The sequence below is a fragment of the Austrofundulus limnaeus genome, unplaced genomic scaffold, assembly GCF_001266775.1.
Source record: "Austrofundulus limnaeus strain Quisiro unplaced genomic scaffold, Austrofundulus_limnaeus-1.0 Scaffold0, whole genome shotgun sequence".
NCBI classification, from domain to species: domain Eukaryota; kingdom Metazoa; phylum Chordata; class Actinopteri; order Cyprinodontiformes; family Rivulidae; genus Austrofundulus; species Austrofundulus limnaeus.
Window position 1 is genome coordinate 3109883 of NW_013952402.1, and position 27679 is coordinate 3137561.

At 37.7% G+C, this 27679-nt stretch overlaps 5 protein-coding genes across 7 annotated transcripts in view; 3 read left to right on the forward strand and 2 right to left on the reverse strand.

Moving 5' to 3' along the window:
* agpat5 (1-acylglycerol-3-phosphate O-acyltransferase 5 (lysophosphatidic acid acyltransferase, epsilon)) overlaps positions 1-3535 on the forward strand; it is a 9794-nt gene extending 6259 nt beyond the window's left edge. For both annotated transcript variants that reach the window (XM_014014355.1, XM_014014436.1), the window contains 2 exons: positions 557-680; positions 1762-3535. In XM_014014355.1, coding sequence (XP_013869809.1) covers positions 557-680; positions 1762-1987 — 350 coding nt within the window. In that variant the 3' untranslated portion in view covers positions 1988-3535. The remainder of the gene's footprint in view (positions 1-556; positions 681-1761) is intronic.
* Positions 3536-5354: 1819 nt separating this feature from the next.
* tmem14a (transmembrane protein 14A) lies at positions 5355-6225 on the forward strand (the record flags this gene model as incomplete). The annotated part of the gene is given in 4 exon segments (XM_014023357.1): positions 5355-5449; positions 5531-5632; positions 5722-5809; positions 5921-6225. Coding segments are annotated over 4 exon segments (303 nt in total). The 3' UTR covers positions 5964-6225.
* A 274-nt stretch (positions 6226-6499) lies between these two features.
* On the reverse strand, positions 6500-8153 carry gsta.1 (glutathione S-transferase, alpha tandem duplicate 1). Its single transcript, XM_014024413.1, has 7 exons — positions 8072-8153; positions 7867-7986; positions 7721-7772; positions 7334-7466; positions 7127-7262; positions 6930-7055; positions 6500-6837 (listed from the first exon to the last, which is right to left on the reverse strand). The coding sequence occupies exons 2-7, from the start codon at positions 7951-7953 to the stop codon at positions 6700-6702; spliced, it is 672 nt and encodes a 223-aa protein (XP_013879867.1). The 5' UTR covers positions 7954-7986; positions 8072-8153; the 3' UTR covers positions 6500-6699.
* A 1386-nt stretch (positions 8154-9539) lies between these two features.
* cilk1 (ciliogenesis associated kinase 1) lies at positions 9540-16354 on the reverse strand. 2 transcript variants are annotated; one of them, XM_014014627.1, is made up of 14 exons: positions 15967-16354; positions 15142-15265; positions 15009-15063; positions 14294-14415; positions 14138-14217; positions 13903-14035; positions 13637-13808; positions 12241-12408; positions 11793-12167; positions 11459-11652; positions 11229-11371; positions 10544-10660; positions 10362-10466; positions 9540-10276 (listed from the first exon to the last, which is right to left on the reverse strand). In XM_014014627.1, the coding sequence occupies exons 2-14, from the start codon at positions 15240-15242 to the stop codon at positions 10125-10127; spliced, it is 1917 nt and encodes a 638-aa protein (XP_013870081.1). In that variant the 5' UTR covers positions 15243-15265; positions 15967-16354; the 3' UTR covers positions 9540-10124. The 2 variants fall into 2 exon arrangements, with proteins under 2 accessions (XP_013870081.1, XP_013870007.1); XM_014014553.1 differs by having other exon boundaries at positions 11459-11664; positions 15967-16353.
* Positions 16355-24799: 8445 nt separating this feature from the next.
* Positions 24800-27679, forward strand: part of LOC106522268 (ras association domain-containing protein 4) — a gene marked incomplete in the record, with an annotated part of 16893 nt that continues 14013 nt past the window's right edge. The window contains 2 exon segments of the mRNA XM_014015255.1: positions 24800-24966; positions 27206-27292.

Genomic DNA, 27679 nt, shown 5'->3' on the forward strand with positions numbered 1-27679 from the left:
GTATTATACATGAGATCGTATTATACATGAATAAATACGGTATATATATTTAAATTTTCTTTTAATGGCTGCAATGGTAATCGTCTTCGCTCACTTTATTGTATTTTCCAGCAGCTTCGTTCTGCTGAAAGAAACAGAACACTTGTAGGACGTCAGAATTACCATAAATGCTAGAAAAGTTGTGCAACCTGAAATTAATTACCATAAATCCTAGAAAAGCTGCACCATCTAAAATAATTTGCACTAAATAGAGGAAAAACAAGCAAGTAAAAATTAAAATCATGAAATTTAACAAATGATTTGGTCCAGATAAGACTATATTTGGGTTTGAATTTGTACCTCGGTCTGCCATTTGTGAACCCCCTTTTTTTTCATCAGATTTCAAAAAGAGCCTAAATTTCTGAGGTACCTTTTTAAGCTGACTGAAATTGTTTGTTTTTTTTTAGCTCTCTTCAGTTTTATTGCAGCGTCCCAGCAGCTACGTGCGTCTTTGCTGAAAGGATTTTCCTGTTTTTGTTTAGTCTCTCATTATTTTTTTTTTTTTAATGTTTGACAGAATTCCTCTGCAAAGAATGTCCCCGGATCCACATACACTTCAGCCGTGTTAAAGTAAGGGATATCCCCTCTGAGTCGAAGAGTTTCCGCAGGTGGATGCATGATCGGTTTGAAACCAAAGACCGGTGAGTGTGTGGGGCTGTTTGTGTGAACTGTGAAGATTTATTTTTTTAACGTTTCACCTGTTTTTATCAGTTTAAAATAATAATAATAATAAGAAATCTGTTGTCCTTTTCAGTCTTAATAACCTCTGTAGTAAAAACTGATAGATAACTACGGTTCAAGAAACTTTCAGAATAAAAGAGCAGGAATGTTTTAAGTTTAATTCTACTTTTTTAAAATAAATCTGAGTAAGTTTTAGTATTCATGTTTAAAATGTTTTCTGAAAGTGACTCAAAGAACATATCTCTTCCTTCACCTTGTATATTTTTTTAAAATCTGGATCACGCCCTGTTTTATATCACAAAGTTCACTCCAGTAAACATTGATCTTTAGTTTTAATCATCTTTTAACGTTTAATCAGTAACTCAGTTCAGCCTTAAAAAAACATCCCCATTTTGATTTCACAATAAGTAGATGTGATCAGAGAGCATCTGTCGATAAAAGCTCATATAAAAAAATAAACTTTAAGTGTATTGTTAATTAAAATCTTTCCTGCCCACAGCATCTACAATAACTCTTTAGTTAAATGAGTTACAACAACACAGAATTTCTCTCTCGGATCAATAAAGTATTTTTGAATTTGATTGTATTAAATTTTGACAAGCGTAAGACATCATGCTGCTGTGTGTTTTCTAATTATTAGGCCACAGGCATCAGTTTATAAAAAAATATACAGAAAATCATATTAAATTTTTTCTGTTGGCTTTAAGCAATATTCTGATTTTGGATTTATTTTAAGAGATCCTTGAACTAGTTATTTTAGTTTAAAATATTTCTGAAATAAACTATTTGGAAAAAGTCATTTTCAGCTATTAAAGATTTCGTACAACTCAATTTTTTTATTTTGTTTTGTTTGAGAAGTTATTTCCTAACCAGTCTGCTGATGTGAACAAGATATTGATTTTATTGCCAACCCAGCAACAAAAAGCTCTGATGTTCTTTGGGTTCAGTGTTTGTGCTGCGACTGCTCGAAAAGAAAAATCCTGATGTCATTTATTTAACAGCTTCAYTTCCTAAAGGATGTTTTTTTTTTCTACTTTAAAGGCTTTTGACAGATTTCTACCAGTCGCAAGATCCAGCGAAACAATTCAGGTTTCCCGGAGAGGGCAAAGTCTCTCCGCTGAGTCTCTCCAAGACCCTCCCATCTTTGCTCATCTTGGGGGGGCTCACACTGCCATTACTGCTGACGGAGAGCGGCAGGATACTTTACGTGAGAACCTGGGTTTACGGGACGCTGTTGGGCTGGCTGTGGGTCAACATTTTTCCTTAAAAACCGCGACGAGGAGGGGAGGCTGACGCGATGAGACACAAACTCAGAAAGAGGTGCCACTTTCCTGGGTTGCAACAACTCACAATGTGTTCCATGCAGAGCGGTACCTTTTTTTTTTTTTTTTTTTACAAAAGTTCTAACTGTTCAGCTGGTGACGCTGAGAAACGTTAAAACTTTTTGAGCTACTTGAACCTTTTTGTGGTGTTTTTTAATTTTCAGCCTGACGTTATAAGAAAAATCATATTCAAATTTAAAAGACCCTCCTTTAAATATAAATTAAAAATATCTAAATCATTCTTTTAAAAAAAATAACCCCTCAGTAGATTTCTTCAAATTAGTACTCATGCATGCTTCATAAATCATTGGCAAGTTTTAAAACTTTTTTTTAATTTAAGCCAAGTTTTTCTTTTYTTTCCAATTAAGTGCACTGACTAAATGATAATGGTTATGATGTTTTTATGCCAAGTCCCACATCAGGAGGATTATGCACTTTTCTCACATAAAGTGAGGTTTTTACACTGGTAGAAGAAAACGACCAGCACGCAGTCCTCTGAACGTGACACCAGCTGCATTGTTTACCAGAAATGCAGATTTTTTTTCTTGACAGTGAATGTAGCCGTAAAAACACATTCATTCATAAAAATCAATCTGTTCTGTTTTTTTTTTTGTTTGTTTTGAGCACAGTAACTTTTTCACTGAGCTTACATCTGTTTTAAAAATGCAAACGTGTTCTACCAATGTAAAATATTATTTGATCCTTGAAGTCATTGCCAAAAGCTGGTGTGTTTGTGTGTTTCAAGTAAATCATTGCTTGTTTTATTTCTCTGGATTCTTTTGAGAGTATTTGTATTTCTTACTTTTAATATATAAATTTTCTTCTTTGTAAACTTGTGTTACAGTTGACATGAAAATATCTACCTAATAACAAGCTGACGAAGCCGTGGTATAACATCGCATCGTTTCTGTGCACTCAAAGCCATTTGTATTACATTACCCTATTGTGAATTGCACTTTGTCTGTTGTTGTTTACCATAACGAGACATTTGCGTTTTCCTTGTTACTTTTAAGCCATCTTGTACTTCTCTACAGTTAGTCTTACGTTTTTATCACGTCAGTCCTACAAAAATCTTTTGGTTTTTACTTGTCCCTCCTATACCTCATTTGAATAATCTTTCCAAAAAACAAAAATCCTTGTCAGCCATTTTATAGTATATTTTTAATGCTGAGAATACCAGACTGTATCTTATCAGGAAACTCTGTAGACAGTATTTAAATGCCAAGTGTTTTTGGAAACGTGTGCCTTCTCTTTCGTGGGGGAGGCCACAGCGTCTCTTCTCCACCGGGTGACGGTATGGAGGCGCTCTGCTGGAGCRGAAGCTCCACAGCTTTCTGTCACTTTGTCTACAGCTCCTGGTGGCTTATTATGCTCTAAAAAATGCTTTGATTTACACTTTTATGAAAACTATTATTCAAAGATGAAACCTTTAATGACTGTATTATGTGGAAGCTGGGGTCAGAATTAAATAAAGATGCTTTTTTTGGGAAAGACTAAGTTTATTTATTTTCAACTATACTACAACTGTTTACTCACTGTTAATTACCTGGACGCATGTAAAAGAAGCCACCCAAGTGTTGACTCAGTTTGATGTGAATCAGAAAAGGTAATTTTATTGCGCAGATGTATGAAATGAAAAGTTTTACAAATAATTTAAAACCTTAACAGACATGCAACTTCAAAAAGTCATTGAATGAACATCTTTTTTTATTTTTCAATCCGAAACTGAGATTTTCTGAMTTCTTAGATGAACCTTTGCAAACCTAAGCAAAGGAAACATTTTTATTAGAAAAAGATATTTTCTTAAACCAAACCTGTTTATTTTTTAACATTTGCAATGTTGCGAACTTAAATAATATGTCATTTGATACCTGCGAAGTTTGATATTTAGCCTTACGAGACCCTGGAAGGAATAAATGTGTACASAAAATGGATGGATGATATGGTTTATTGGTCATCTCAGTTTGAACTGGTCTAATTGTAACACTGATAAAAAAAAACACTTAACAGGTAGTTGGGTTCACTTTTTAACATTACAGAATAAATACTGTCCAGGCTTTTTTATTTTCAACTTTTTTTAAACTAAAAGTTTGCAAAATGGGTACAAAATTGACATCCACAAATTTACAAAACTTGCAAAGGGATTGGGAAAAAAAGAGTAAAAAATTCATAAAGAAGCATATGACCTAAAWTAAGGAAGATAAAGAAACTATGACTGGAAACATCACAAAGCTTTTTAGCCATTTTAATGGATCTTATTTTTTTGAGAGTTACAAAGAAATCAGTAACAAAATTTACAAAAAGTGGTTTGCTATTTCCCTGTTTACAACAGTGTATAATGTAAGAAGGCCTATTTACCATTAAGAATAATGATGCTTACAGACACCAAAAGGGTGCAGAATATTCATATAAAACATTTTTTTAATATTAAGAGATGACAAGACATTTACTTCAGGCCAGAAATAAATAAATAAATAAAAATGCCCCTTTGTGAGTTCTTTCTGTCCAACTCTAATTCCAGTCCGTGAACACCACATAAACTCAATCTCGCATGCGCAGTAGAGTTGGGGGGGAAGAGATAAGGAAGTGCAAATCGCGAAAGCTGCTGTCGTTTGTCTTGTGTTTGGACTGCAGGTATGTAAAATATACCACGACGAAAAAAGTAACTGTGTATTAAAGGTAATATAAGCTTATGTATTTTTAAGGTTGTGCATTTATGTTTGTAGACGAAGTATTTTTTTGTTTTGATTTTAGTACTTCAGTTACTGAAAGGCTAACAGCGACATCTGGCGGTTTGTCACGTTCACTTCATCGATTTTAATTCCTTGAATCATTAATGTTATGGTAATWTTTATTTAARAAAGACAGAAATAKGTGGTCCAAGAATGAAGGTACTCCGTGGGATGATCAGCTGAGTTTTATTGCAACAATAGGAAACACAGAGAACAACCTGGCCTGTCTCTGTGNGATATCTAAGAATGACTGTTGTTAGCAAAGCTTGTTCTGACTTTAATCATTCTGTCTGCAGATGAACAGCATGTCATGAAAACCTAGGTCATTAAAGGATGTCATGAATTACTTGCTGAAACATAAAAGTATTAGTTCCACCACAATTAAATTCATATAGATTAAATTAAGCTAAGAAAAACAATATAGTCTGTGTCTTTCCTGTATGAATTTCTGTGGGTGAGCCCATTCTTGTTAAACATTTATGAGAGATCTGACAAAACGAATCTCCWGGGTTAAACTGGATCACTTTTATATTTCACTGGATTTGATCTTTATGTAACATCTTTTATGTAACATATTTTAATGTTTCACAGCTTGTTTCCTTGAAATGGACTGGATTGGATTTGGTTATGCTGCAACCATTGTTTTTGGAGGATTTATGGGCTACAAAAGAAAAGGTTAAAAATTTTTTTGTTTAGGTTACATTTAAATCCCAGCAAAAGTTAATTATTTCACCCTTTGTTTTTGTCYCGTTGCAGCCAGCGTCATGTCCCTGATAGCCGGTTTGGTTTTTGGTGGATTGTCTGCTTATGGAGCTTATAACATTTCCAATGATCCAAAGAACATCCAGGTGTCTCTGCGTAAGTATGCCTCTATGAGACRGTAGTTAGCAGAGCTTTAAAAAAATGTTTTTTATTTCAATTTAATTTATCATGTGATGTTCTTCCAGTTGCTTCTGGAGTTCTCTCAGTTGTGATGGGACTGAGATACAAGAAGTCTGGGAAACTGATGCCRGCAGGCATTATTTCAGGGCTGAGGTCGGGATCTAAATTGCACAATGAGAAAATTTTTGCTTATGCAATCAAACTGCTGAGAAACATTTTGCTGAATCAGTGGTTTTCTTCATTTATTTGCCTTCTCCCCCACAGTTTATTGATGGTGTTCCGCCTTTTGCTCCTGGTCGTGGTGTGAGAACAAGCTTTAAAGGGAACTTTAAGTCTGTGGCTCTGGAATAAACGAAGAGGATTTCTTCTTTTACCTGAGTTTTTTACATGAATTAGTCCTTGGTTGAGAGGATTAAGCATGTATCCACAAAATCAGATGTTAAGCTAAAAACTTTTACAGAACAAAAAAAGCATTTTAATGAAAGTATTAAATCTGTCACATGTTTTCTTAATGTTGTGTTTGGGATTTTGTACTGACGTAAAATCTAATTAAACAGATTTAATTTACAGTGTGTTTGCTTTTTTGATTACTCACCACCAAATGGCAAAGGTGGATGATTATGTTTTGTGTTAACCTTTGGAGTCAGAATCAGCTTTATCAAAACCTTTTAGAACTCCACCAACTTTAGATATTCAGCTCAAATTAAGTAATTAACACGTGCTAACAGCTCCCACAATATAACCACTTAGTTTCTTATATGATCTTAGTTTAAAACCTTTAGAATGTGTTTTTTTGTATAAAAAAGGTGAAGATAAAGTAACCAAACAAAACACACCAACTTCTCAAAGGTTTCCCCAAAAAACATCTATTTATTTAGTTAAAATCATCACAGTATTGTTAGAAAACAGTAGAAAATTAACTATTCATATTTGATTGTGCAGTATTTAATTGTACCATAATTGAGTCACTGGGACTCGTGTCAGTACGGTAATTAGGAATCACAAATCTTGTAATTTAAGAACATCACATCCTTTTGATGAGTTTATAGAAACGGTGCGGTGATGTTGAACACTTTCAGGACCGTCTCTTTGTAATGCTCATCTGGCTGCGGCTTCCTCTTGCTGCCCGGCTGCAGGAACCGGCTGACGGCTGGGATCTGACGCATCCTGCCCTGGAAAGACTGGACAGGAACACAGAAAGACAACGTTAAGCCCGGCAGGTAAGAGATAAGTGAGACTTTTTTTTTATGACGCTCTTAAACAACACCTTTACCTTGACGCTGGGAAAGTCGGCGAGGATCGCAGGAAACTTCTCCTCCAGCATCAAGGTGGCTTCGAGCAGCAGCACGTCTGCAAGACTGAGCTTACCTCCCACCAGGTAAACAGGTCCCGTCAGCGCCTGAGATTTTAGACACACAAATGTTTTAGTTATCATTTAGAAAGGGAAAAAAAAAGCAAACAGGCTCGTACCTTTTCAAACACAGGCAGGTAGCGATCTTTTGCTTTAGTTTGAATGTTGTCAAGTTTTGGTTTGGGGTCTTCGACGAAGGGCAGCACCATCATCATCTCCATAAGATCCATGAGTCCCTCAGAGTACATGTTGATCCTAAATATATAGTTTTATTAATTATCAATCAAAAGAACCCGACGTTATCACGTCAAAGAACAGGAACATACATGGCGCGTTCTTTGATATCGTTCCCAAAGAAATTGTACTTCTCCGCGATGTAATGCAAGATTGCTTTTGTCTGTATAAGTTTCAGGCCATCGATTTCCACCAAGGGAACCTGTTGAAACATGAGAGCCCCGTCTGCAGAGAAAACACAGAACAGGGTCACGCTGAGCGCCACTCCCTGCAGAAAAGAATGAAATTACCACATCCAGAGCCTCACTATCCCAGTCAGAAAAATGCGGATTTCCTAAAATCGTTGACCTGCTGCAATGTTGCAATCGCACAAAAGTTGGACACAGGTCAACAAAAGTATCCACCCACTGTGAGCTGACATTCACTTCATTCACTGTAATTTCATTGTGCTCTGACAGTAAAGGTCTAATGTAACTCACCATCCAGGAGCTTGAGGTACTGCTCCCTGGTTGTCAGGAAATACTCATCAAACTGTGAAGATTAAAAAAATAGAATTTGTGCTCATGAATGGGTATTAAAAAAAAAAGCCAAGCAGAGATTTACATTTTCTTTTTCATTTGCTCACCTCCACTTCTGCAACAGTCAGAAGCCAACGGATTGACTCCATTTTCCCCCTCCCGTTGAAATAGTGCAGAGCAACTCTTCCAGACATGGCTGTAAGCAAAGTGTCCAAACTCTGTGAAACCTAAAAATAACAGAAAGTTAAAAAAAATTATTTACACACTAATTAATACAAATGCAAACAAGTTTCTCCTGATCTGCATTCATACCTGACAGAGAAGTGAGAGTTAGGGGCGTTCACTCGCGTTATATCATGTTCACAACAGGGAAGGAAAAAAAAAAAAAGTTAAAGGCGTGTTAACATTTTTGACGTCTGTGATTGGTCAGGATTGACCAATAGATACACGGTTTTCTTACATGGAGCATCATGGGTAAAACGTTAAACGGGGTATATTTTTTACTTTTTTATCTACAAAAACGGCGTTAAATTGTGAAAAAGTCATAAATTTAGATTATTTAGGCAAACTTCAGTCGTTACGGAGAATATTTTATGAGAGTTAAACCAGGATGCAGAGCTTCACTGTAACTCTCTCTTTATATAGATGTCAGCCATCTTGCTTCATTCGGATGTGAGGGCGATCTGGCTGCGACATCTGTCACCCCATTGATCGCTAGGGTTGATTCGGCTGATCTGGCTGGCTAGGCGGGTGTCCCCTTCCTCCCTCACTGCTCCATATGTGTCCCTCCCGAAGCTCTGCGCTCGGTGGCAGCGGACGACGTAGGATCTCCAACCTTCGGTGTACCAGTAGCTGCGCTCCCCTGCTAGAAACTCCAAACAAGCTCAAGGCCAAAAGGAGAAACGTAGGGAAGTCAAGCTCCATGCCTCAGACACATCCAAATGCGGCGCTGCACGTGGCAGTCTGCCTTACTTTTTAAATCTTAATCTTAAATTTTTTCTAAATTATACATAATTTCAAATTAATATATATTTATATATATAAATACATAATATATACACAATAAAATACAATAATAGCTATTAGCAATGGCATTAGTTGACAGTTACCTTAGCTGGTGGTGTCATTTATAAGTAGAAATCTTGATATGAAAACATTGTTATTATTTCATGTTTTAGGAGCTGTTTCCTTCATGACTATAAATGTACATATGCTCAAATACTTCCTTATTTGGCAAATCTCATACCCAGTATAAGATAAGATAAGACCCGGTGTGTTWGCCTTAAAAGGTACTTTTAAAATGAGATAATTTTATGATGAGATGAGTCATTTCCCACAATGTTGCGAGATGTTTTGTCAGAGCTTATATGTTAAAGATAACTCTCAGCTGCTGCCACACCAAATTTGAGCTTAATATGTGTAAAATCGACTGAGTTTTGAACCTATTTTTGTATTGACTGAGGCTGCAGCCATATTGAATTCTGCTGAGTTCAAAAGGTAATGAATTAGAAATTTAATCAAAAATTGTCCAGTGGTTTGRYAAATATTTTGCTAACTCAATAAGTGCTTAGAGTTATGTGTTGGGCATGACATCCGGCTACTACCACCCAAAATGTTAGTTTAATATCTGTAAAACTGACTGAGTTATGACCTTTTTTATGTTTACCAACAACTGAAATAATCCCCAGAAATAGATCATTCTAGTGGCTCAGCTCAAATTACTAGAATTAAGAATTATACATGAAAAAAGCTTGTAAAATAACATTCAACACTTGTTGACTTCAATGTTTTAAACAGTTATTTTTATGCATAAATCATGCAAAGGTATACTTTCACTTGCAGCGATTATTCAGTTTGGCAAAACTGAACCGAATTATTTCATTTTAAATGCAGAAACTGAAAAAAGAGCAGTACAATATGGCAAGCACCTGCAATTTGTCAAGTTATAAATTAAAGCCTTGCTCACATGAAAGCATAGAAAACAAACCAACTCTCTTTAAAAATAACAGAACAAAGTAAAAAACAAGTAATCAGTCAAAAATGAATCACAGTGCAGGTTTCATAATGYTACAGTATATGCATATTATTGTATATATAGAGTAAACAACATTCAAATACAAAARTGAAGTGTGACCTCTCCACTGACGGTAGTTATATTACTGAAAAAAAAGGGCTTTGCTTGAATTCTGGCATGTACAAACTGTTAATATTTTACAACTCATGGCATCCAAAGTACACAAAATAAAACAAAATTTATTGCTGCCGTGTAAGGTTTATTTACAGATTACAGATTGTAAAACAACTAGGCCTACTCTTTGGAAGTGAAAGAGTTCTCAGAGAACCAATCAGAGCTGGAGGCAGGCCACTAACGGTGTCCATATTTGGCAGTCCAGTCTGGGCGCCCATGAATGGTCTGTAATGGCGGGCGAGGCAGCAGACTGGATGTGCTCTTGTTGCCTGTTGGCACGTTGGCCGAGGGGTTCATTTGGCTCCGACCAGACCGCCAAGTTGCATAATCTAAAACAGCAGTAAATTCACAATAATAAAAAAATACATAAATCGATATCAAAATGTTTTGTGTAAAAGGTTTGATCAAACTCACTTGATGCCGTTTCTACTGAAACACCCTGATGCCCTCTGAGACCAGCAGAGCTGCTGTCCTTCTTGTAAACTGATGGCATGTATCCACCTGGGATTGTGTTTGTGCCTGATAAGCAAAGCAAAAATMATTTTCTCTACATTTTGTTTGACAACAAGAAGTTAAATGGGTTACGGTGARGTTACCGTGAGCTCCTCTGCTCGGCAGAGTCCCTCCAAACGGAATGCTGCTGCCGCCCCAAAGATGCCTTCCTATGTAGTCTTGACTGGCATTTATGGCCACATTCTTCTTGGTACTAATGCCTGAAGAAGGAAAAGAAAAGTCACTGATGATGCAAAAATTAAGAAACTAACAGTTCTGTTTTCTACTGAAGTGGCTAAAAATAATAATAATATTAATAATGCATAATGCAATAATGCATGATATAAATACATGATATATCCCAGTATTTAACCAGGAAATACTAGGCACAGAACCGGTAAATACCCAGGAAGATTTAGGCAAATATCTGGTAAGTATGAGGTACTTCCCAGGCATGTACTGGGTAAGTACCAGGCAGATGCCTGATAAGTATTTGGTACATACCAGCTGAGTTCCAGGTACCTACTTGGTATTTATTGAATACTTATCAGGTCCATGCCCAGTACATACATATACACAATAGATACATACCTGGTATGTACCAAATATTTTGCAGAGGCAGTATACCCAGTAAGTACTATACTTATTAAAGCCCAGGTACATTCTGGACTATAATAAATATTGCTATRAAAATTTGATATGAAAGTTATATTCAGTCCTCATACAGATATTTCAGATATATCTGAAAATACATTTCTCAAAAACAGAAAAGGAAGTATTTTTTTTTACCAGGCAAGTATCTGGACTGCCTCAGGTAATGCTGTTTGGCGGAGGCAGTTCTTGACGGCTCTTGATAGGCTGCAGTTTTGTTCAGATTTAAAGGTGCGTCTTCCTTCCCATTGGGCCGACTGAAATCCAGAACATCTCCAAACCTGTTGGGACACGAGAAGAWGCCGGTTATAATCACATGTTGATGGCATTTCATATTCAAAAAGACTCGATTAACGGACCAGCTTTACCTGCTCAAAGCATCCTCTCCCTGCCTCGACTTCTCAGAAAAGCTATTCTTTTTAAGAATACTCATCGAGGACAGATCGGTCTCTTCATAATTATCCCAGTCTGCTCCTTTGAGATGTCCGTTTCCGTGTCCCCAGCGCCGCCGCCCGCCTCCTTTAGGTTTCGTATAATTAAGCAGGTTTGCGTTGTCCGACTCCTGCTGGGTTCGCTGCAAAAGCGATCGACATCAGAGGGTGTTTTCCTCTTTAAAGGAATCATTCTTCTTTCTGGTTTTAGATGAAGCTAGTGCAAGTTGTAACAGTCATCACGTCAGGAAAAACTAGCAGGTGTGCTCACCTTGCTCTGCAGATTCTTGTCCACGATGTAAGGGAGGTGGCTCTGTGGGATCGGCTCCGTCTGATCCTGGATGTGATTCGGCTGATGCTGCTCTCGCACCAGCTCTGTGTGCCGCTGGTACGCCGCCGCCGCCGCCGCCGCCTGGGCAGCTGCTGGTGCAGGGGAGGGCTGGATCTGCTGGAGAGGCCTGGACGACGGGCAGTGATGGTTAGAAGGTGGAGGCTGGGATGGGGGCATCGGCTTCAGCAGCAGAGTTTGTTGTGACGGTAAAGGAGTCTGCAGATGCACAAGGCCCGGATGAGGTCTGCCCTGCTCCAGGATCTGCTGAGGGGTGCCCAAAGCCTGGCCCACGTGGAAGTACGGATTCCTGAGAGCCTGAGGAAAACGATCCAGCTTTAGTTTTTATTCCGCTGGCGCGGCTGCGAAGACGCTAAGAGGCAGATGCTACCTGAGCAGAGGCCGGTCTCTTCCTGGGATCCCACTGAAGCAGGTCTATCATCAGGTGGATGGCTTCAGGACTAGCATTTGGGATCAGTGTCTTCAGATTATTGGGAACACACTGAGGCCAACGGAAATTCATGGCACTCGCTAGCTGGTATCCCTCTGGCCAATCAGTCTAAACGAAGAACACAAGGCTACGTGTCATAATAAACATGGAACTCACAACAGATTTTGTGCTCTTTAAAGGGATCCAGGATTAGTTGTAAGTTATACTTTATTATATGTAAAGTATCTGTACAGTGTTAATACTAGAAAGACACAAACAGCCGGAAACAAATTCCTTGCGTTTGTCAACATACTTGACCAATAAACCTGATTCTGATACACATATATTTTAATTGTAAAATAAAGACTGTAAAAATACTGTAGGCTGTTTAGTTTTTAAAAGTTAAAAAATATATTACATGGACAGAGTCATTTTATTTACACGCAAAGCATCCTGGYTAAATGATGACATGGATATGTCCTCGGTGCGAGGCTGCTAGCGAGCTATATCCACCCTGAAGGTTAATCTTGGACAATATCTGATGGCTGACTCTTTTAAATGAAACCAGAGAGCGTTGACAGAGAGGAGAAGGTAGAAATGACTCAGCCTGGAACTGAAAATATGGATGGAGGACAACAGAGCTGCTTCATGGAAGAAGAACCTCAGCTTAGCCTGTTAGCTTTAGCATTAGCCCCAACGCTATCACCATATATATGTATTAGCTCAGTGCTACACATTCTCCTCTTGTCACTGAGGTCCTCCATCCACATGACAGAGAGGGTAACGCAAAAATAACTCAGCCTGCGACTGAAAATATAGACGGAGGATCTCAGTTTCGCTTGTTTGTCGCGCTAGCACTGAGCTAATACATATAAGTCAATATAGCGTCTTCGCTAATGCTAAAGCTAACAGGCTAAGCTGAGGTTCTTCTTCCATGAAGCAGCTCTGTTGTCCTCCATCCATATTTTCACTTACAGGCTGAGTCATTTCTACCTTCTCCTCTCTGTCAACGCTCTCTGGTTTCATTTAAAAGAGTCGATCATCAGATATTGTCCAAGATTAACCTTCAGGGTGCATATAGCTCGCTCACACCGAGGACCTATCCACGTCATCATTTACCCAGAATGCTTTGTGTGTAAATCAAATGGCTCCGTCCGTGTTAAAACATTTTTTTAAAAATTTACAAAACTAAAAAACAGCCTACAGTATTTTTACAATCTTTATTTTACTATTAAAATAAATGTTTATCAAATAAAGTCTAATGTTACAACTAATCCTGGATCCCTTTAACAGAAACACATTTTGACATTTAAAAAGGTGTTTTTTGTGTGCTTCCGTTTCTTCCTGCTTCCGTTACCTTCTTTGGTGTACCCAAGACTTGGCAAATCTTGAATATGGTGTCTACTTCACTGGATCCTGGGAAAAGAGGCCTGAGGGTGTATAGCTCCGCCATGATGCAGCCGACAGCCCACTGGTCTATGGGCGAACTGTAGGACGTAGACCTGAGCAGCACCTCTGGAGCTCTGTACCTGGTCCAAAACCAACACTTCAACACCCTTTCATTTCAGCAAAGCCTCCATGCATTACGTTTACCAAAACAACAACAACAACAAAAAACCTCACCATCTGGTTGAGACGTAATCTGTGTACGGTGGTCGAGATCGGGTCTCTCGGGCAAGCCCAAAGTCAGCTATTTTCACCAGCTCTGGACCCATACACAGAAGGTTCTCTGGTTTCATGTCCCTGTGGAAAAACCCTAACAGAGACACAATGCATCAGAACCTCCACTCCTTGGTATGATTGAATATCACTCGTACCGACTCTTTATTTAGCACCTCCGGTTGTCAAACACACATACCGTGTTTGTGAATGAACGCAAGTCCCTGCAGTATCTGAAACATGATGTTTCTGACAGCCGATTCGGGAAACAAACGTGTCCTGCAGCAAGAAGAAAAAAAAAGTCAAAAYTAAAATTTTATTTCATTAACATGTACTTTAAAAAATAACAACTCACCTATCTTTCATTAGCTGATACAAATTTTCCTTCATGTACTCAAATATGAAGTACAAGTGATCATTTTCTCGAATCACCTCCTTAAGTTTGATCACGTTTGCGTGGTTGAGTTTCTTTAGCGACTGAAAGAATAAAAAACACATTTGTGTCAGCAACCTGCAATAATCATAACACTAATAAACTTGGCCATGCTGGATAGTGCAAACAGGTCTATTAATTCCAAACCCTAATTTAAATACAGTGTAGAAATGTGAATTTTTTGGGAAAGAATGAATGAATGAAACGTTTTAAAAAGGGAAACTCAATAACAGGAAGGGAAAAAAACGCAGTCTTCCCCATGCACTGGTGTGACATTTGTCCATGCTACGTTTTAGTAAAAGGGGCAGCGGCCGTAGCAGGACTTGAAGATTTAGTCGACATGCTGTAATTGTGATCCACTTAGCAGGAGTCTAAGCGTGTTCTTCACATAGTTTGTTGTGCCGAGGTTAAGCTCTACGGGTGGGGAAGAGGCAGGGGTTCAAAATCTGCAGCACGCAAGAAATCACCTTTCTGCCCTGTGAGCTTGTGTGAGCTAATTTTGGAGGGTAACGTTAAAATAGTATGAAGAAAAGGACAGAAAGCTTTGAATTATCACCTCACAACATATAAAACAAAACAAATCTTCTTTTGGGCAGAATTGACCCAAATTTGCTCTGTTCTAAAAACAAACGCTCACCTTGACTTCTCGGAGGTTCATGCACTCTTCCCAGGAGTAGAACTTGCGTTTCATTCTGAAAAGTAMATATTTTGGATCATCTTTAGACAAAGTCTTTTCTATTTGGCATCACGGCAAATGTTTGGATGCTCACCTTTTTATAGCCACGAGCTCTCCCGACTCCAGACTGCGGCCGAGGATGACCGAGCCGTAGGTGCCATCCCCGAGCTGTCTGATGGTGGTGTATCTGTTCATTATGCTCGTCCTTCCATGTTATCCTTGAAAGGCAGGTAATAATTAGGAGGGAAAACATGTGTTTACTTTGTACTGCAGAATGCAACCAGATTTTTCTCTGGCAACTGCAGAAGACTTCATTTTAAGCAATCTAACTAGTTTCATGCAATGCAGCATTTAATTTTTTTAGCCTCTTCTGTAGAAAACAGAAATGAATATTAGTTTCTTCATCATCAGTGATGATGAAGCTAATGAAACTAATATTAAGTTCTATTTTCAGTAAAAAACAGAAAAGAATATTAGTTTTTTTTCTACTGAAGTGGCTAAAAAAAAGATAATGTTTTGATTTTCCAGTGGCACAGAATGATGTAAAGGGAAATTTGGGAATTATTAATGAAGCAGCAGTTTTAAAGAGAGTAATTTTTACAGCACAAGGACTGAAAGCAAGAATGAATCTGTGTTCGGTGGAATTTAGTTTACGAAATGTTAACTTAACTCGTTCAGATTGAATGACTTCGCTACAACAACATCCACCCGAGCGTTTTGTTAATATTTAACGATWGCTCTGAGGATGACATGGTCAAACAGGTTAATAATCACTAACTGTGGCAGCAGTGTAGAAGCTTTAATTTTAGCCCAGCCTACTACTGCTAGCAATAACACTCATTATGCTGCAGAGAAAACAGAGAAAACAGCTGATCCAAACTCCTCCACAGTAAAAAATAAAATAAAATAAAATACTCACCCTCCCCGCTTCAGTCCGAAAGCAGCCCATAGCCAAACATTTGGAGTCCATGTTCAGCTAATGGGACCGAGCAGTCGCTTAAAATGCACAGTTATTAACCGGTGAGCCGACTACAAAACGTAAATTAATTTACAAGCTAGGCCCTCTCGTCAGGCAGCTGGACAAAAGTCTCGCGATATTTTGAACAATTCTCGTTTTTCCTCAATCACTGTTGCTGTTCTCCTCAGGCGGCAAAGATGCCAAAGATTTTAAAAAGGAAGATATGTGTTTAGATGTTTGCTATTAACTCCACGCAACTGAACGTCTTATCAGTCATTAGCCAACATTTTGGTAAGGAACGAAGCTGATGTTTTTTTTTTTTTTCTGGAGACCGAAATCGCACCATGTTGCGTTCAAATCACAAATAATGTTTTTTTTTTTTTACCCCACGATATTTTTCAAACATTTTAATAGTCAAAATAACTTTTAAGTTCAGAAATAAACTTTGCACAAAATATTTTATGTTATGTTAAAATGCAAAGATACGAAAAGAATTTTAATAAAAACAAAGGCGGAAGTGATGTGCAGGTACTGCTAGAGCAGTCCCTGCACATCACTTCCGCCTTTGTTTTTATTAGGTATAAGGCGAAAGTGATGTGCAGGCATTGCTCTTGAGCTGAAATGCTCTTTGATAAAATCAGTGCTCTTTACAGACAAAATGTTTCACAAGTTGAACATTTTAATGTCAAACATGCAGTGTTTTAACATGCTTTCGTAGATCAAGTAGAGAAAAGAATAATATAAAAATAGGGACCATGTAAAAAATATAATTACTCTTTGATAAAATCAGCGCTCTTTACAGACAAAAAGTTTCACAAGTTGAACATTTTAGTGTCAAACATGCAGTGTTTTAACATGCTTTCGTANAAGTTCAGAAATAAACTTTGCACAAAATATTTTATGTTATGTTAAAATGCAAAGATACGAAAAGAATTTTAATAAAAACAAAGGCGGAAGTGATGCGCAGGTACTGCTAGAGCAGTACCTGTACATAACTTCCGCCTTTGTTTTTATTAAAATTCTTTAATGAAAACAAAGGCGGAAGTAATGAATAGGTACATCTCTTGAGCTGAAATACTCTTTGATAAAATCAGCGCTCTTTACAGACAAAAAGTTTCACAAGTTGAACATTTTAGTGTCAAACATGCAGTGTTTTAACATGCTTTCGTAGATCAAGTAGAGAAAAGAATAATATAAAAATAGGGGCCATGTAAAAAAATATAATTATAACGTTGTTTTTAAGACTTCTGTTGTTTATTTTACCATCTTGAAGTTATTGAGGCAACTTTCTTGTTTAATCTAGTTTTTCTAATATCCCAGTAAATTTCAATTGTTTTCTTTTTAATTAACAATATCATACCCATAACTGTCAATTGTGTAAAATAATATTTTCAAATTTYAAATGTTGTTTGCTTGTTCTGTTGCAATGAACTAAATAACAAACAACAACAACAACAACAAAAAATCATAGCCTTACACATTTTGCTGGYAATGCTGATTTTATTGCTTGAGTTTTCTACAAGCCACAAAGTAAAATATGTTTTTATGGTGTCAACAGACAGAATGTCGCTTGCAGACATTGCTTTCACATTTGTACACAGCAAAAACCAGTGTTAAAATTCCAGTGTTAAACTTTTCAGAGTTGATTTTTTTTAACACTTTCTGAGTTAACTGACAGCCACTGTTAATGTTAATTCGCAGAGTTAATTTCACCAGTGTTGTCTTAACTCTGGAGAGAAATAAGCTCCGCCCGCTGTTAAGTAACACTTAAAAGTGTTATATACAGTATTATATAACACTTAACAGTGTTGTTATTTAACACCATGTAGTGTTGATTCTGAAAAGCCCCTCCCTCTTCCACCTCATGCCACGTGAACAAAGCAAGGYATGRTGGGTAATCTTGTAGAAATGATGTGTTTGCATGTTTATGACTATTAAAGAAGTTCATGAGTGTAAAAATGAGTAGATCTGGTTAGGTGTTTGGTTCCGGTTAGTTAGTTGCTCAAGTTTAAGTTTGTGTTATTGGTCACAAATCGACACCATGAGTGAGAGGTACTTTCTGGTGTGTGAASSTACAGTCGACAATGCYAAGCTTTTTYCKGACCTWAGAAAAGTTGATCTCAACTTTYACATAGAGTGCAACCTGCTCTGTAGTCTACAGTGTAATCTTACACTGATCTTAGGCTACTATGTGCAGTATGCACCTTATATTTGTTGAAAAACAATAAATATCTTACTGTAATTAAAGTACACGATCCCAATGTTGAAAGAAATTCCTAGCGTGTCATAAATTAACACAACAAATGTTTAAATTTAACATGAACTGTTAAAGAGAATAACACAATTTGAGTTAAAAGTGCACTTATGCAGTGTATTTAAAGYCCAGTGGGTGTCAAATATTTAACACTATTAAAGAGTGAATATAATTCACACAATAAATGTTAACATTTTAACATTAACCATGGAAGAGAATAACAATTTTGAGTTAAAAGTGCACTTAAAAGTTACACTTATGGAGTGTAATTAAAGAACACCAGTGGATGTCAAAAATTTAACACTATTAAAGAGTGAATATTAACACTTTAAATGTGTTAAATAACACTTTTAAAAGTGTAATTTTAACTTAGAATCTATGAGAATTATATAAACTCAGGAAAAGTGTTAAATTTAACACTCTGTGAGTTAAATTAACASTTTGCTGTGATAGCTACTTTGTTGGCAAGTTTGTGAATAGTTTGCATGGGGGAGGCTGAGGCTAAGTTAAAGTATTTTAGGAATTTGGCCAAGAAACATTAAATAGAGTGAACAAGCAGAAACATATCTGGAGCAAGTAGGAAATCTGTTTTTTTGTATTTATTTATACACAGCCCAAGCTAAAAATCTTTCTCAACAAAAAGTGCAATCCAATTCTCAATATTTTTATCTTTCARGAAGGATGAAAACGTATCTCCTCAGCCAGCCGAGACTCATCCTTCATGTTTTACAAGTTATTAATAAAATAAAAATAAATAACCTTGTTTCCTTTCTCTGACACACCTGATTTAGTGATTGGATTACCTCTTCAGGCTCTGCAGAAACGTGTAAAGCTTGTAGGATGGTGGCCTTCACTCAACTGCTCCTGAACTTTACAGACACTAGGTGGTGCTGTTGAGTAGCCTGTGTCTTTACATGCAGAGGAGTTCAGGATTGAKCTTTATGAAACACGAGAATTTTAGTTTAGGTTGCACACTGAATCAGTGTTTGTTATCCCAGATTGTAATCTGTTAAATGTATTCATTTCTGCTGCTCAAAATATAATTTGTACATCTCAGGAAGACCACAAATCTATTATGAAAACTAAACATGACTGGAAAATAAGTCCAAAATGAACACTTTATTCTAAGTACTATTTATTTATGAGATAATATGAAGTAACTGATARGATTTTCAGGGATGTACAATCTGGTATTAAGTCGATTTAAAGAATTTCCAAACGTTTCCATGCCATCACCCTCCAAATATTATTAACTTCTGGGCAGAYGCCCCCTAGCACTCCCCTAGTGGCCTCCACTTTGAAAAACACTGGTTTAATGTGTTAAAACTAGTTCTGTTGAATGCACAAAGAATGAAGCATGGACAAAATAAAGATGTTATATGGTGGCTAGTTGGTGATGGGCCTAACTTAAGGGTGACCAAAGAAAATTCTYTTTAGGGTCACAAATAACCTCAGCCAGCCATGACATTTAACTCAATATCTTGGCCGCTCAGCTAAGCAACCATCACAGCAGTAGCTATAATTCAGCCACTTTCACCGATACTCAACTCAAAGTTAGTGTGGCAGAAGCTGAGATTCATCCCCCACCAAGCACCAAATGATTGACCCAGATTTGTTTCAAAACATCTTGGGCCTCATGGAAGAACATTTTTGTATTTTCATCTTAAATTTCTCTTACTTGAAGGGCTCGTACGAACATGCCACGRCAGATTTAGCAAACGCTTCTGTCTTCAGGAAAAGGTTGTAAARGAGCAGCATAAACATGATGCCAATACCATAAGGCTACACTTCCTGCCCCACATACCAGGAAGTGTCTATTCATGAAAATGACAGAGCAAAGTAAAAAGAAGAACTTCAACGAGTTGGGAGATTGAAGTCCTGCTCCCAGAGATCCAGAAAAAAAAATCTGTCATTTTTAGCAGCATCAGCTGTGGAATTAAAGGACCCGCTAAAGCCAAGGAATAAAATGACAACTGCTGTTAATGCCGTGTCCCCCGTGGGTCGTACAGTCGCAGAAATAAAAATAAAAATCATATTCATCTCTCTCTAGTCCTGCTCTTGTTTTCCTTTGGTCAAATATTTTTTAATTTAAGTTTTGTGGAAGAAATGGGGAAACAACCGTGCTAAATAATTTTTGCTTATTCGGAAGAAGAGCCACGGCCCGGACCGATGTGCCAGTCCCCCACTGTCTCCTCCCACGCCTTCTCACATGCAAGTAGTGTCAGAAATGTGGTTCTGAAGAATCTGAAGCATTTTAAAATGTCTCCAAAACATGTCTGGCACTTTGGAGAAAGTAGCAGACAGTCTTGCATTGCTGATGTGCTGAAGAAATCTCAACATTACTATTCAAACAAAATAGCCTATTGTCAACATAATTATGGAGTGTGATTTATTTTCCTCAAAATATCTTCAAACTAATGAAATATAAAGTTATCAGTGAAGAAAATCAGTCTGATAAACAGCAGACTGACTGCACGTAAAATATATAACAGGTCTGGACCACTTGTGAATTTTGTTCATCTCTGAAAAAACCTTACAATAYGATAAAGTTTGTGAATGTGACAAGTTCTCATAAATCACAACTTCATCTGAACGGTTCTTGGTTGAAGCCCATTGCCATTAACTACTGGAGTCAACACTATACTGTTACCAAATTTTCAGTTGTATTTCCAAATTCACTGAGTTCAGTGGTTGTGGTGGAACACAAAAATGGCTGTGATTCAGAAGGTTTCACAGGTAATTGAAAAAAAGTTTGATTGTAGTTATGCCTTAATGTCCCTATTTTCTTCTGTTTTTTTCTTTTCTTTTCTTTTCTCTAGAATGTAGGCTACACACATGTGTTACACCTACATCGTTAAACGCTTTAAGCAGCTATTTTAAAACTAAGTTTTAACATGCTAATGGACTCAAAAAGAAAAAAATTGTATAGGTCTTCTGGACGGGTTCTTCTCTAATGAAGCGTTTCGTCTCTCCTCCAAGAGACCTTCAGTCTGAGAGTTTCAGGCAAAATTCAGGCTTTTAAGCCCTGCCTCCATGTGACTGATACTCACATCACATGGCTATCMTTGACACCTAATTAACACTTATTGTTAACAGGGGGTGGAGTGATACTGGCAATAGCAGCGCTGTAGGCYGGGGACAACTGAAAACGGAGGCCTCCACCTCTGTTTAATGATGGACGGTCTTTCTTCACAAAAATGGCTTCTTTTACTCCTCTCTCAAACCAACGTTCCTCTCTATCAAGAATGAGAACATCCTCATCTCTGAAAGAGTGACCGCTGGCCTGTAAATGAGTGAAAACTGCAGAGTTCTGGCCATTAGAATTAGCTCGTCTGTGTTGGGACATTCTTTTGAACAGTGGCTGCTTTGTTTCCCCGATGTATAACTGGTCGCAGTCCTCCTGGCACTTAACAGCATATACAACATTGCTCTGTTTGTGCCGGGGCACCGGATCTTTGGGGTGAACCAGCCTTTGCCGTAATGTGTTTTGGGGTTTGAAAGCCACTGGGACATCATGTTTAGAGAATAAACGTCTCAGTTTCTCCGAAACACCCGCAACATACGGAATAACCACTGGTTTGGGTCTGGGTTTGGGGTCTTCATTTTCACCTGAAGGTTGCATGGAATCCTGTCTGTGTTTCCTGTCTGCTTTCAGGAAAGCCCAGTCAGGATAACCACACTGCTCCTTTTTTGCCTGAAACTCTCAGACTGAAGAAGTCTCTTGGAGGAGAGACGAAACGTTTCATTAGAGAAGAACCCGTCCAGAAGACCTATACAATTTTTTTCTTTTTGATTTTTTACCTGGATTACTGAGATGCATCAGGACATGCTAATGGACTATTTGGATCATTAGCATGCATGATTTAGGCTACTTAAACTTTTAGTTGTCTAAAAGTAAAACAAAGTTTTAAATATTTGCATGCAGGGGGGTAAGTATTGAGCCCCTAAAGGGACATGTTTTAAGATTAAAATTTAATTTTAGCTTTGTTAAAGTAAATATTTTAACCTTTGGGGTGGCACATTGGCTCAAGAGGTGTTGCCTGCAGCGAGACGGTTGCCAGATCAAATCCCGCCCGGCTTCCACATAATTGTTCAGTTGATGAAAATACAAATATTGAAGAAGGAAAACACCTTCAACATAGCATAAATGGCACAATGCGTAGATTGATGAGTTATTCTCGATCCCTCATGCCACATTGTTTCTGTGAGCTGGTATATAAGCGAGATGTGGATGTTACTTCATCTTACATGAAAGATGAATAAATAAGTTTATTTTTATTGTCCTCAACTTCCACAAGGTTTGCCTTTCTTACATAATTCAGAGTTTTTTTGTTGATCATCTGATCAAATGTTTTCACTTGCAGCTGTCAAGTTCTATTGCACGGCTATGCAGCGTGTTCCAGACATTGGATTTAGGGTAAATGTTGCAACTCCTGAGGAATTCCTGCAGAGGGAAAACTGAGAAGTGCAAGAGGTTTGTTGTTATTATGTAGCCTAATCACGACCCAAGAACAGTTGGTTTATTTTAAAATGTTTTAAAAAGTTTGTAAAACATTTTAAAAATTGTGAATATTCACAAATCGTTGCTATTTTACTCATATCCTTTTGCTCACAGAGCACGTCATACTGTATATCTATACAGTCCAATATAACCCTGGAACGGTAGCTGAAAGCAGCACCTGAAGAGACAGACAGGAGGAGGAGGTGGAGGAGAGGATGCTGATATGGTTCTGAGGAAGGGAGGAGCCTGGAGAGAAGGAGCTGGAGGAGATGGATGGTGAGCTGAGCCAGACACCGCCTCAGACACTGCACCCATGATCTGACTGAACATCTGCCCTAAACTCAAACTCAGCTCCTTATTAATAAAACAAGATAAAAAACGGTCTGTGTTCAGACTGAGTTTCAACTTATCAGTGGTGTAATTCTTTCATCTAAAAATAAGAACACTATATAAAGCATTTATCTATCCCTTTTCATTCCAAGAACAGTGTGAAAAGCATGAAGCAAAAAAAATCAGAAAACTGAAATGGCTTTTAGTCTGATTGCCTGTTTTTAAGTAAAGCCAGCAGTGATTGAGGTGCAGGTTTTAATGTAGTTACCGCAGCATGCATTATTCATGAGGAAACAAAATGAGATCAGCTGTTTGTGTTCATTCAGAGGACAAGAAAGCGCAGAAGAAGCGTCATTAGAGTGGCAACCATTGGAGCATGTGCAGACGCATGTGTCAGCCTTCTTATTGTGTGTTTGTCATGTGTGAGCGGTGACCATGGAGACCGAGCCTGGGGAGGAGCGCTCATACTATTATGGTGATTAGAGAAACCCAAGATTGCCCACCGAAACCACTCCTGCGTGCACGTGTTTCGCCAAATTCAGATTAGATCTGGTAGAAATGGCTGATGGATCAGGATAAAGATTTATAAATTCCCTGAGATCTGCGCGTGTTCGTGCAGGCCTGTGTGATGAGATGGGGGGATTTGTTTTTTCTTGGTTTTCTTGTGCTGCGATGGATATTATTTTCATGTCTCTTTTGTTTGGGTTGTAAATCAATAGTGTTCACACGTGAAAGCACACACACTGCATCCTTTGTTCACTGAGCTGTAGGTATATAACATGCAGTCTAAAAAAAGCAGTTTCTCAGCAGAATCAATAAGGGAAGAGGGCCTCGTTCATCAGAAAGCTCATCGTACGTGAAAACAAATATCTTCAGCGTTAAGGAAATGAAACGGTTACATTTGTTGCTTTTGAGGGGAAAAAAATCAACGTAAAGACAGAATCAAGTCAGGTGATGAGATGTTCTGATGTTTTAGGACAGAGATAGTCTTTGTGTTGAGGTCCCCCCCTCCACCGGCCCACATTCTGAGCTGTATTATTATCTTCACAATGATCTTTGGTAAATCAGAAGCTAAGTGACCCAATAATAATCAGAGGAGAGGGACAACAGCGCCAGTCCTTCCAAACTACTTCCATAAATTCTCCCCCAGCTTTGCCACATCCTTTAGCTGTTTTCAGTGAGGGAAGCCGGTCAGCTGTTGGAACAACTCACTTCCTCTGTGCGTGATAAATTATAACTCATATTGAGACAATAGGGTGAGGGAGACTTCCTAAAGCTGAGGTTTCCATCCTGCAACACTTCCAGAGATGGCAGATCCAGACTGAAAAACAGGATGGGGGAAATAAATCTTCACCGGCTATGGGGAACTTCTTTATTCTTTCCTAGGTTTTTTTTTAATCATAATTTATATTTAGTTAAATAAAAACATCAAAAATTGAAAATAAATGGTGAGAGTCAACAGTTATGTACAGTAGTAGAAACATTCAGCCTAAATGCATATATGTATAAGAAAATACATAAGCTGTGTATATTTATATCTGCACAAAACATCCTGGATTGTCTCTTTCTTGCAAGACAAATTACCAAACTTTGGGAAAAATATGTTATTAGCTATTTAGTTTCTGGCTGAAACAATCCCCAGGCTGCACCGTTTTTCCTTTTTTTTTTATTTTTTATTTCAGAAGAAAGGTTTCACTTCTTGCCCCGCCCACTCTGAACACCGATTGGCTGAGGGGAATCAACTCGTTTTCTTATTGGGTTTTCTCTCTGTCAATCATAACACTGAAGTCTGAATACCACACTGGCAAGACGGCAAAAGATAAAGGTACAAAGCTGGGTGAACACGCGGAAGAAGACGAGGACCAACTCTGTTATGGTAAGAGACGAATTGACCCCATTTTTTTTTTTTTTTTACACGAGACGCTCATACATTAAGAATTAAAGCGGGAAGTTTAGGGATGATTTTCAATATCGAAATTCTTAGAAAGAAAAAAAATATGTTGGGAAGTTGGATTCAGGTTAAGTATTTAAATAAAACAGTTTCTGATAAAAAAAAAAACAAAGCTGTGACTAATATTATTGGGAAATAACTTTCACGCAATGATACCTAAGAAAAATAATCAAGTCGCATATTATTTTGCAGATTTATGTGGAGAGATTTGATACAGAAGCTTGTTTGTTATTATTTGGATGACCTCTGCGCATTTTACGCATGAGGATGGTTTGTGTTCGTGCGCAGCAGCCGTGGCGCAGCAGATGCGATAATTGGAGAGAAATCTCGAGATGATCAAACCCAATTACAGCCTGCAGTGGAGCTTCTTTTGTCCACAGGGAGAGTTTCAGACACGGAGGGATCAGAACAAGGAGAGGGGAGAGAAGCTAAATCTGAGCATCACTTCAGTGACGTTTGTTAAGATTTTGGTCCATCTTTTGTGCTGAATAATTCATTATAATGGTGACCAACTGGAATCCTTTATGAAAAATGTATACACCCATCATGCAGATTTTCTGACAGGTTGGTTGACTCTGGAAAGGGGTCAGAGGTCAGGAGGGCTTATTAAAAAAGATGATTTTTGGGGATTATAAAACAAATCTTATGATCAATTTTACTTTTAAACCTTATGTGTTTTAATAACATAAGAAAAGTTAAACACCCCAAAGACTCATTTGTCTATTTTTTTAGCTGATTTAGTGCTGCAGGTCACTTCCCATTCTGACTGTTTCTTGGTCTTGGTGGCATCTCCCACTGCTCATGCAAGCAGTTTTTCTTCTGTTTTTCTTTCCTAAAAATATGTCGAAGGCAATAAGGGGAAAAAAAAGTATAACTTTTGAGTTATGTTTAAGCTGTTTTGTTTCTGTTGAACATTTTGTGTATTCTAAGTGTTTAACTAGAATCGAATGCTTTAAAGGAGATGTGTTTTAAAATCCTTCTTTTCCACATTTAAATCATTCAGTTGGGGCCTATATAAAGTAGAAAAGCAATGCACTGGTCTGAATTCCTCCTTATTGTAACTCCACAAGCCTCTCTTTCTCAAAGCAGCTCGTTTTGATGCTGTCTCTTTAAACCAAACTAGACGCTTTATGCCCTGCCCCCTCCATCTACCAGATTAGTCCATTCCAGTTTGATAAGCAGCAGTGATAGTGACACAAAATCTTTTTATTTACAAATTTATTAAAAGATGTCAACAAGGGAAAACTTGTTTATTCAGCCTTACATGTTGGAGCCAGAGTCTGATCCAGAGCCAGATGACATTGAAGACCACCAAATTCTAGTTGATAAGTCCAGACCTTACTTAACAGCTCCTTTGCAGTACTGTGATGTAATAGTTCAGAAAACATATTAGAAAATAGAAAAAAAAACTGAACACGTTGAAAAATATYYCCCAAGAAGGATATAAAGACATCTACAAAGCACTGAGAGAGATTAAAGTACACAAAAAATGCATTTAACGGCTAAAAATTTGATTATTTTTTTGTGACATGTCCCCTTTAACTCACAAGAAACCACACATCACTACTTGAATTAACTTCCCCCTTTTTTTAGCCTGTGACCAAATAACGCACTGGGACAGAATTAATCATCTCTGATAGAACTGACTGGTAACCAGTCACAGAGGATAATATGCATTAAAGTTATTTTCTGCTTTGCTTATCTTCATTTAAGTGTCAGGTGTGACAGAAGACTGCAGTCAGTCCATACATACAACACTAGGAGGCGCCATCGTATCATCAGCAAAATACATGAGACGTTACTGATAAAAGATGAGCTCAGTCAAATTTCATTATCGAACAATAAAAAAGAGAGATTTTACATTATAAACATATATCTACTGTGTTTTAACCCAACAAATAAACCCACACAGATACACGAAGAATCATACACGTAACTACACCCATAATTACACATTTAAGAGCATTTCTAAACATTTCTAAACATTTATAAAAAAAAAAAGACATCAGTGATTCAGTTTGTCTGTTTCACTTCTGTATTTTACTGTGATGCAGTTACAGCAGCCAGACACGCTGCCTGTATTTGTTCCTCCTCCTCTCTGTGTGAGTGATATCATTTCTGCCCTGCAACAGCATGTTTTTTTTACTGTTTTTCTATGTTCTAGGTTCACTCCTGACACAACATCAACATTAAGAGCACAGGCTGTGACAAGGTCTGTGCAAACACTGTGTCCTGTCAAGAAAAGGGTGAGGTGAGAGCAAATACACTTAACAGTCTTAATGTTGGGATTTTCAGGCATCTTATGTCCACAGTGCAACAGATTGACTTCTGTGTGGGGGTCTGACTTTGGTCAGAACCTAAGATCCAGTTTCATCTCTGTTTAACAATGTATTACGTGAGGTAGCCCTTTTATCTTGTATTTCAGCTTTTTAACACTTGAGCACTTCTGCTGACATTTGCTAAACCTTGAGATAATTGTTAACATACTCGAAATGTTCTCTAAAATAGTTCTTGATGGAAACAAGGAGAGAAAAATGTCTCCAAAACTATCAGTTCACATGACAGAAGTGCAGATCTTCTTTGCCCACAATTTCTTTCTTTAAGTTGCGTAGCTTTACATGCATGGTACATACAAGGT

Excerpts from the sequence above, each read along its gene's own strand:
- gsta.1 (XM_014024413.1), bottom strand. The coding sequence starts at position 7,953 with ATGTCTGGAAGAGTTGCTCTGCACTATTTCAACGGGAGGGGGAAAATG. Across the intron at positions 7,773-7,866 it reads TGACTGTTGCAGAAGTGGAG|TTTGATGAGTATTTCCTGAC; the intron begins GTGAGCAAATGA and ends TAATCTTCACAG. Across the intron at positions 7,056-7,126 it reads ACCTGCCTGTGTTTGAAAAG|GCGCTGACGGGACCTGTTTA; the intron begins GTACGAGCCTGT and ends CTAAAATCTCAG.
- cilk1 (XM_014014553.1), bottom strand. The coding sequence starts at position 15,242 with ATGAACAGATACACCACCATCAGACAGCTCGGGGATGGCACCTACGGC. Across the intron at positions 14,218-14,293 it reads TATCAGCTAATGAAAGATAG|GACACGTTTGTTTCCCGAAT; the intron begins GTGAGTTGTTAT and ends TTCTTGCTGCAG. Across the intron at positions 10,277-10,361 it reads TTCAGTAGAAACGGCATCAA|ATTATGCAACTTGGCGGTCT; the intron begins GTGAGTTTGATC and ends CTGCTGTTTTAG.